Consider the following 10,907-nt stretch of genomic DNA (forward strand, 5'->3'; position numbering starts at 1 on the left):
GGAGAATTCCGTCGGAGGGAGGAGGAGGGGAACAACTCGGCATTCGGCCGAGGATCAAGCTTTGGATCAAATTGCTAAAGAGGTGAGAGTTTTGGGAGAAAATTGTCATAAATTTAGCAAATTTTTTACCAAAAATATAGTGAAAAACACAAATAGAAGTTGTCAAAACACTTTTAATTAACAATTATTAGTGGTTGATGATTTATATTTATGGAAGAATACCACAATATCATGCCTTAGAGAAAAGATAGCATAAGAAGATATCCCATGGTTTGTAGAATTCATTTAAAGTTTGCAAGTTTTGTATCAAATTTTGGTGTTGTGTATCAAGTTGAGATGATACTGTATCATTTGTGGTAATATGCCATGGCATATAGGGCGTTTGTGTTGCAAATGTGAGTGTTAACTGAAGCCGATAGTCCTAGTAGTTGTTTTTGGTGAAGCTATGTGACGCTGGTAGTCTCTCATACTGTGCCCTTCTCACACTCTCACACTCCCAACAACACACTAATCATAGACAGTAGTCGACAGTAATCGGCTTGAGTTAACTAAAAATCTGCTTGAAATTCATAACATGAACAACCTATACCATGATATTATCTTCTTATGCTATTGTTTCTCTATTAACATGCTCAACTCAATTATGATGTCACAAATTTTGTCATGGTCTCAGGAGTTGATCCCAGAGCCGATTTAGCCCTTTCACAGTCATGTGTCCTTATCAAAGTCGTTAGTATCAAAGTGAGAATATAGCATTAGAAGACATCCCATGGCATAGTCCGCTAATGGTCCAAATTTCAAGCCGATTTTTTGTTGACTTTAGCTGACTACTGTCGACTACTGTCTATCATTAGTGTGTTGTTGGGAGTGTAAGGCCATAGAGAAACAATAGCATAAATAGATTTCCCATGGTATTGGGCGTTTATGTCGCAACTTTTACTGTTATCTCAAGCCGATTACTGTTGATTATTGTCGATTTTTACTGTTTTGTTGGGGTGAGATTGTATGAACGGCACAATATGAGAGACTATCAACGTCACACAGCTTTATGGGAAAGAACTACATGGACTATCGGTTTGAGATAATAGTAAAAGTTGCGACATATACGCCCTATACTTGTTCTATTGTTTCTCTATGGTAAGGCTCAACTGACACTTAGGCGACTGAGGTGGAGAAGAGACTGGACTCTAGTGGAGAGCATGTGTTTCCAAATGGTGACACTCAGACCAGTCGATTCTAGTCTCCGCGAAGTCACCATTGGGAAACACATGCTCTCCACTAGAGTCCAGTCTCTTCTCCACCTGAGTCGCCTAAGTGTGAGTGGAAGCCAAGAGTGTAAGAAGGGCACATTATGAGAGACTACCAGCGTCACATAGCTTCACGAAAAACAACTACTAGGACTATCGGCTTCAGTTAACACTCACATTTGCAACATAGACACACCCTATACACTGTCTATTATTAGTGTGTGGTTGGGAGTGTAAGAAGGGCACAGTATGAGAGACTACCAGCGTCACATAGCTTCACCAAAAACACTACTAGGACTATCGGCTTCAGTTAACAGTCACATTTGCAACATAGACACCCTATACACTGTCTATTATTAGTGTGTTGTTGGGAGTGTAAGAGTGTAAGAAGGGCACAGTATGAGAGACTACCAGCGTCACATAGCTTCACCAAAAACAACTACTAGGACTATCGGCTTCAGTTAACACTCACATTTGTAACATAACGGTCCTTATGGCATATCACCATAAATGGTACAGTATCAACACACATGATACAGTATCAACACAATATGATACAGTATCATATCAACTTCAGTTACTCATATCTATCAGTACTCAATAAAGTACTCAATCAATCAATCAGTCTGAGTTAATATAGAAAGTTGGAACATAAACGCCTTATACCATGGCATATCTTCTTGTGGTATCCTTTCTCTCTTATACTACTGTGCTTCCTTGAATATTCTGTTTACAATAATATACAAAACGTGTTTATTGTTTTTTGTGAATAACATTTGTTTTTTCTTCTAATTTCAGGTGAGTGAATAATTTTCTACGTTACAAATTATTTGGAAATTGGTGAGTAGAGTTTTAGATAGATAAAACTTGTTTCTATATTGGCACTAGCCGTCAGGCTCGCTTCGCTCGCCATATCCGTCTAGCCAGGGGGCTCCGCCCCCTGGACCCCCGACTGGATCGACCAAGCATGAAATCAGCAGGCTCGCTTCGCTCGCCTGCATTTTTCATTTGAGCATTTTTATATGTTAAGACAATCCAGTCGGGGGCCAGACTCAACGTCTGGCTAAACGGATATGGCGAGCGAAGCAAGCCTGACGGCTAGTAATATAATATTCCCAGGATTGAAGTAGCAGTGCCCAATCAATTTTTCCGCGATAAATGCATTCAAATCTTCAACTTGGTGCCAACCTAACAAAGTCAACTCAACTTAATGCCAACCTGACAAAATTATTAATTTAGTTGCCAGTTAACAACTGTTTCGAAGAGGTACTCTCTCTAGATTATAGTTATATAGTAACATATGATATGGAAATTTCAATTATAATTAAGAGATTGGGAGAAGAAGAAAATACATGCTAAAAGACGAACTTTAAACCCTTAAAAACAACCCTTAGAGTTAAAATATTGCCAAAAGATTTCTTAGTGCGCCTCTAAAGGGCCAACTGAATATACCTACCAAATTTGAACGTTTTTGGTCCGGTAGATTTTTAGTGCTGCGAGTGAGTGAGTGAGTGAGTCAGTCAGTCAGTCTGTCAGTCAGTGAGTGAGTGCCATTTCGCTTTTATATATATAGATTATTAGAAAGTTTTCGTTGCCCCATCTATTTCAATATAACTTTATATATAAATTTGAAGTATTGTGCTCACTATAACCTCACTAGTAGTTCTGTGAACAGTAGACCTCGCGCTCAGTTAGCTACATTGACCTGTTGTTATGTTTTCTCAAAAATTGATAAATAATTTATCAATTTAAAATGTCTAGAAAAAATCCTGAATAAACATAGAGCTTTCTGTCCTTTCGTAATGTGACGTGTCGTCCCGGAATGTGAGTGTGAGCGCTGTTATCAGGTCTGGCTGCAACTGTCTACAACGTTGATGGAAGGATACATTTTCAAGATGTTCGATGTTTTTGAACGGGTAGTATTATAGTCCACTAAACAGCTGATTTATGATGAATAATTCTATAGTCTGATTTTTACTCCAATATTGGCGTATGAAGGAGGCTCTTTTTTCCTTTTATACTAGTAGTTCTGTCAACAGTAGACCTCACGCAGTATTCTCATCCAAAGTACCTGATTGAAACTATACACCTTATGGAAATACAGCAATAGACTGGCTTCTCCACACATCTGTGTAATCACTTGTCAGCTGATTTATGATGAATCATTCTATAGTCTGATTATTACTCCGATATTGGCGTATGAAGGAGGCTCCTTTTTCCTTCTATATTATCCTTGAAATGCAAAATTTTCAAAAACATTGTATATACGTCGACGCGTAATTTAAAATGGAACATACCTGTCAAATTTCATGAAAATCTATTACCGCGTTTCGTCGTAAATGCGCAACATATAAACATTCAAACATTTAAACATTAAGAGAAATGCCAAACCGTCGACTTGAATCTTAGACCTCACTTCACTCGGTCAATTAACAAATTTAAAAAATATGTCCGAAGTGAAAAGTGTAAATTTAAAGTATTGTGCTCACTATAACCTTAGAGTCCGGTTTCCCATTAGGGAACTTTGGACTATATACGGCGAGGTGGAACTACCCTTGGGTCTCCCCACCATTCAAAGCCATATGCTGATAATAATTCCAATAGAACTGTTCAATCTATCACATTATTAAATGAATAACCCTGTCTTCAACTAATCATATTGAAAATCTATGAATCATTTCATGATCATGGGTTTTTAGTCTCTGTTGAATAAATAAATATTCTAAATTTGTGTCTGATGGATATAGTAAGATGACAAGTGGTGCAATTATATACATTTCGTTGCCTTGGTCCCTGTTTTAATTAATTTATCATTTCTACAGGGAGGGAAATTCATGTTATAAAGCCAGCACCTGATTAGCATTTGTGTTGCTATCCTTCTCTGGCATTAGACAAAGCAGATAGCTCTATCCTTTTCCAACACCTCACTGTCGCCAAATTGTTTTGAGACTATGTAGAAATGTAATGAACAAGAGTACTTTATCTCAATTTTGAATATTCATTGCTAAATCATGTGAGGATATATTTTCTTGACTGATTAAATATAATTGAGATAGAAAATGATGATGATTTATTAACAAGAATCATTAATTGATATTAGATCAGATATAGGGGGATGACTTGAATCACAGTTATCTACTATAGAGGGCGGTGGTAACAGAGAATCGGCAACCCTGTAGTCTTATCATTTCCACTTGCTTCTTAACGTGGATCTCACTACACTATAGATCCTTTTATCTCCCATCATTATTTTTTTGTCTCGTAGATTATTGTGTGTGGTAAGTGAGCCCACCTTATGGCAGTGAAGAAAGATAGGTGAACAGCGTTACCGATTCTCTGCCTTCCAACTGCCTTCTATTGAATATAGCTGATACCGGTATATCCCATAAAATATTAACTGTCCATTTTTGTTTAAAATCATCAATTAAATTTTATTCTTCAAGCATGTAGCCTATATTACTTAAAGATCTAATTAATTTTTCGTAATTGAGAATAAATATTTGGTCAATTAGTTATATTTCTACATTGTTCAAAAACGATCTGACAACGTTGCAGAGCTAGAAAAGGGTGCCGCTATCTGCTTTGTGGAATGATGGACAAGCAAGGTCTATAAATACCTATTTATAGGTAAGAAATAGGTAAATACCTATTTATAGACCTTGTGGACAAGGATAGCAACACCATTGCTAATCAAATACTGCCATTGTAACGTGGACCTCACTATAGGCGGAACCCCTTAATGGACGATTATCAAATTTGTCCTCTATTCCCTACCTATGTCTCGCATTCTCCACTCTGTGGCTTCTATAGTAATGCAAAACACCTGTGTAAACATAACCTTCAAATTTTGTCGACTCTGTTGTCTGAATTGGTATTATTTGTATGACAATTTGTTACTATAAAGTTTGTATTCTGTAAAGTAGTTCAGTCTCGTATGTTATGGGAAATATGTGTCAGAGGATATTTGAGTCAAACAAGAAATCTGAATCTGTAAGTTGTAATTTTGTTGAATTTTAAAATATTTTTGAAAAAACCAAAATATATAAAAATTGAAAGTTAGGGTTCCTATAGACTTTGTGTATTATTCATTTCTAATATATTTCTATAGCGCGGTCCACGTTTTGATGACAGTGGATAAAGATAGAAGAATAGCGATGCCGATTCTCTGCATTAATTAATCATATTTCTACACTCTCAAAAACATAATTGGCACCGTTGTGGACCTAGAAAAGGATAGTACCACCGGATTTGTCGAATGATAGACAAGGATAGCAAAACCAAAGTTGATCAAATACTGTCATTATAACGTGGACCTCACTATATAGCGCGGTGAACGCTATGATGGTAGTGGAGAAAGATAGAGAACAAGGTTGTAGATTCTCTGCCTTGCCACTGCCTTATGTAGAGGATAGCTGATGCCGGTATATCTGATGTAATATAAACTGTTCATTCTTGTTTAAAATGATCAATTATATTTTTGTATTTGTCAGAAAAATGATCAAATAATAAATTTTCAAAATTCAATATTTTGTTGATTAATTATATTTCTACATTTTTGAAAAAAGGTCTGGCTTCGCTGTGGAGCTAGAACAGGATAGCGCTATCTGCTTTGTCGAATGATAGACAAGGATAGCAACACTAATGTCAATCAAATACTGTCATTATAACGTGGACTCCACTATAACTCAGATATACCCAAATTTTCAATCAAGGGTTATATTCTATAGTGAGGTCCACGTTATAATGACAGTATTTGATCAATTTTGGTTTTGCTATCCTTGTCTATAATTCCACAAAGCCGGTGGTACTATCCTTTTCTAGGTCCACAACGGTGCCAATTATGTTTTTGACAGTGTAGAAATATGAATAATTAATGCAGAGAATCGGCATCGCTATTCTTCTATCTTTATCCACTGACATTATAACGTGGACCTCACTATAGATATTGAAGGCCTGACAACCAGTGTCATACAGTCTCTGTCTTTATTTTGTTGTCGAATAAAATATAATTGACTATTTTAAACAAAAATGAATAGTTGATATTACACGAGATATACCTGTATCAGCTATTCTCTAGGCTACAGGCAGTGGCAAGGCAGAGAATCGGCAACGCTGTTTATCACTGCCATTATTACGTGGACCTCACTAAGGATTATTGAGAATGGGTTGAGGAGAATTTAGTTGAAAGTTAGGTTAGGGGCTAGATTTTGGGGGTTAAACAATAACCTGTAAATTATATTAAGCGAGCAATTTCTGTATATCTGTTTATATTTTTACTTTCCTTGCCCTATTACCATAGGTAAGGAAAGTATTGCTTTCCAAAAAAATTAAGGTACCCTAATTTCAAGTTTTTTATACGATTCAAGGTCCCCTGAGTAAAAAAATCCTGAGTAAAAAACATGATTTTTGGGTATTGGTCTGTATGTGTGTGTATGTGTGTATGTCTGTGAACACGATAACTCCATTCCTAATCAATCGATTGACTTGAAATTTTAAACTTAAGGTCCTTATACCATGAGGATCTGACAATAAGAAATTCAATAAAATTCAATTCAAAATGGCGGATAATTACTGAAAACCATGTTTTTCACGGTTTTCTCGAAAACAGCTCCAACGATTTTCTTCAAATTCATACCATGGATAGCTATTCATAAGCCCTATCAACTGACATGAGTCTCATTTCTGGGAAAATTGCAGGAGTTCCATAATATTCTTGAGAAAAATGGCGGATAATTACAAAAAACCATGTTTTTCACGATTTTCTCAAAAATGACTTGACCGATTTTTTTCAAATTCATACCCTGTATAGTTATTTATCAGCTCTATCAACTGGCATTAGTCTCCTTTTTGGGAAACTAATGGGGGGTCCACTCCATCCTTGAGAAATGGACTTTGTAACCTCCTTCTTGTGCATGAGGTAGGTAGGTAGAGCAGTTCATAAAAATAAAACATAGTCGAGATATTTCTCTGTAGAACAGCTGTTTTAACGACTTTAAAAAAATGACGGCTAGAAAAAAAAATCATCGAATTTCACAATTCACACAAAGGAAAATGTACGGTACTCTGAAAACAATTATATACGAACATATACAGAAGTCTGATCGTAGTTTCAAATATGAGCAAGGAAAGTTGTGTGAGTGCGCCACACCAGATTTTTATATCTGGTTATTTATGTTCAACGGATCTCGAAAACGACACTAAAGATTTTCACGAAATTTGGAACACAATAGGTTTATGATATAAAAATTCGATTGTACTAGGTCTCATCCTTGGGAATACTCGCTGAACGACATTAAAAAGGTGCGTACAGATTTACGCGCCGCGAACATGAGCAATTTACTTTTAATCAGCTGATGCCAAGCTTTTTATATCTGCATGCGTTTCTGTAAAAATACAGATATAATCAGCTGTTTAAAAGTGAATTGCTCATGTTCGCGGCGCGTATATCTGTACGCACATAAAGGATAATTCATCCTTGGCTGAAACAGCTGAGACTTTCGTCGTCTGTGGATAGTAAAATGTGAGCGAGTGATTCTGTGGAAAATCGAAATATCGCATCCCCGAAATTCATATAAGATGACGTATAGCCAGCTGTGAAATATAAACACGATCATTTTAGAGAATTGTGTTCTGTTTATCAATAAATTAAAATAACGAGCGAAGCTCGGTGCCCCGATATTAACCTGACCTGTAATATTCAGAACTTTTTGACAATTTTAGAATCTATATATATATATATATATATATATATATATATATATATATATATATATATATATATATATATATATATAATATATATATATATATATATATATATATATATATATATATATAATATATATATATATAATATATATATATATAATATATATATAAGCGAAATGGCACTCACTCACTCACTCACTGACTCACTCACTCGCAGAACTAAAAATCTACCGGACCAAAAACGTTCAAATTTGGTAGGTATGTTCAGTTGGCCCTTTAGAGGCGCACTAAGAAATCTTTTGGCAATATTTTAACTCAAAGGGTGGTTTTTAAGGGTTGAAAGTTCGTCTTTTAGCATGTATATTCTTCTTATTCTCTTAATTATAATTGAAAAAAGGCCATACCATATGTTAATATAGAACTACATGAATATACATAGAATATACATATTAACGTAATGGTATGGCCTTTCTTCAATTATAATAGAAGAATATACATGCTAAAAAACGAACTTTGAACCCTTAAAAACCACCCTTAGAGTTAAAATATTGCCAAAAGATTTCTTAGTGCGCCTCTAAGGGCCAACTGAACATACCTACCGAATTTGAACGTTTTTGGTCCGGTAGATTTTTAGTTCTGCGAGTGAGTGAGTGGTATAATCTAGAGAGAGTACCTCTTCGAAACAGTTGTTAACTGGTAACTAAATTAATAATTTTGTCAGGTTGGCATTAAGTTGAGTTGACTTTGTTAGGTTGGCACCAAGTTGAAGATTGAAATGCATTTATCGCGGAAAAATTGATTGGGCACTGCTACTTCAATCAGAGCTATTCCTGATCTTATATAATAAATATTACTAGCCGTCAGGCTCGCTTCGCTCGCCATATCCGTTTAGCCAGACGTTTAGTCTGGACCCCCGACTGGATCGTCCTAACATATGATAAAAATGCTCAAATGCAGGCGAGCGAAGCGAGACTGCTGATCTCATTCTTGGACGATCCAGTTGGGGGTCCAGGGGGCGGAGCCCCCTGGCTAAACGGATACGGCGTGCGAAGCGAGCCTGACGGCTTGTTATATATGAACTTAATCCACTTTATACTGTTTCTAAAAGCAACATGAACTTAACGAACTGAAATCTTGAGGTAGTGAAGTTATTATCTACCTGGACTGATTCTTGATCAACTGAAATCTTGGAGTTTTTGATCAAGGGTTGTCACTCTATAGTGAGGTCCACGTTATAATGGCAGTGGATAAAGATAGAAGAATAGCGATGCCGATTTTCTGCACTAATTAATTATATTTCTACACTGTCAAAAACATAATTGGCATCGTTTTGGACCTAGAAAAGGATAGTACCACCGACTTTGTCGAATGATAGACAAGGATAGCAAAACCAAAGTTGATCAAATACTGTCATTATAACGTGGACCTCACTCTACACACTATTACTTTGTCATAAAATTTTCATTTTCAACTATATCTCTTACGTCTTCAAATTCCAATCTTACTTTTTTCTTTGATGTAGATTTCGTCACACACTTTCTTCTTCTTCTTCTTCTTCTTCTTCTTCTTCTTCTTCTTCTTCTTCTTCTTCTTCTTCTTCTTCTGCTACGTTTACGCTCTCTTCACAGACAATTAAACTTACAAAGGTAGAAAGAAAAATAGATTTGTTAGAAGCAGGTGGTAGTAGACTAGAGAAAGAAACTTCAATGTCATCTACTCTCTCTCTCTCTCTCTCTCTCTCTCTCTCTCTCTCTCTCTCTCTCTCCCTCCCAATTGCCTTTCCTCTATTGCATTTTCTTCTCTTTTTCTCTCTCTCTTCTCCTATTCATTTGCTTTCTTCGTTATTTTCTTCTCTCTCTTCTTTGTTTTGTTCCTCATTCAAGGCTCTAGACGCGACCAAATTATTTTAACGATTTGATAAAATCTCTCACCTTCCGCTAATTGTTTGATTCACAAATTCATTCAAATAATTTGTTATCAAATAATTCTTGTTCTTCTTGATATCGAATTCTTCTTCTTCTTCTTCTTCTTCTTCATCTTCTTCATTCTCATTTTCCTCGTTTTCTCCTTCCATTATTATCAACATTTATAGGAAATTTGATTTGTGGATTTCCTATGACAAAATAGGTTAAATAAAACTGGATAAACGATTAGATATTTTAATGTAGAAATGACAAAATCGAACTGAGAAAATATTAAATAAACTTGCATTAGTTTGTTGGTGCAAGTTGAAAACAGGTTGTTAATCACAGGTGGAAAATATCAGATTATCTTATTTTTACAGATGGAATTAAATAGAGAATGCATTGTATTCAAATGCTAATTAATATATAATTATTATTTAACGAAAATCCTAAATTTTTGGATAGTAGTTCTCATCGAATTTCCATCTAGCTGTTAACCCTGTTGTCAATATTTGCAGTAGCAGAAGTCTTCGGGGTGAATTACAGCATTTATTTAGGGTTTTCGTTAAATAATAATTATATCTTATTTTTCTTGATCATCTTCTTCTTTCTCCTTTTTTCTCTCCTCTTCATCGTCTTCTTCTCCTTGTTCTAAGCCACAGTATTTCAATTTTAATTAGTAATTATTTTATTTTATTTTTAAAAACAGCACATTATTTGAATCCAATCTCCCATTTAACTTAATTATTAGAAAATATATGTCATCAAAAATATTCGATCTGGCTATTGAGTTTTTGTGTCTCTTGCTTTCTCAACTGTATTTTAAGTTTCAATTTCATGTCTCTTCTTCCCATCTTTTTCTTCTTCTTCTTCTTCTTCTTCTTCTTCTTCTTCTTCTTCTCTTCTTCTTCTCCTTCTTCTTTATCTCTCCTCGTTCATTCTTATTCTACCTCATCTTTATTTTTCATCATTTCATCATCAACATTACCTTTTTAATCATCATGTTATTTTTCTTCCTCTTCTTCCTCTTTCTCTCCTCATTTCCTCT

General features: G+C 35.3%; 1 protein-coding gene across 3 annotated transcripts in view; it reads left to right on the plus strand.

Annotated features, from left to right (window-relative positions):
• Positions 1–10,907, plus strand: part of LOC111052070 (leucine-rich repeat flightless-interacting protein 2) — an 88,129-nt gene that overhangs the window by 7,938 nt on the left and 69,284 nt on the right. For all 3 annotated transcript variants that reach the window (XM_039440551.1, XM_039440552.1, XM_039440553.1), the window contains exon 2: positions 1–82. This exon is cut by the window's left edge and continues 96 nt beyond it. In XM_039440551.1, the coding sequence (XP_039296485.1) occupies positions 1–82 (82 nt within the window). The remainder of the gene's footprint in view (positions 83–10,907) is intronic.

This window comes from Nilaparvata lugens, chromosome 14, assembly GCF_014356525.2.
Source record: "Nilaparvata lugens isolate BPH chromosome 14, ASM1435652v1, whole genome shotgun sequence".
NCBI lineage: Eukaryota > Metazoa > Arthropoda > Insecta > Hemiptera > Delphacidae > Nilaparvata > Nilaparvata lugens.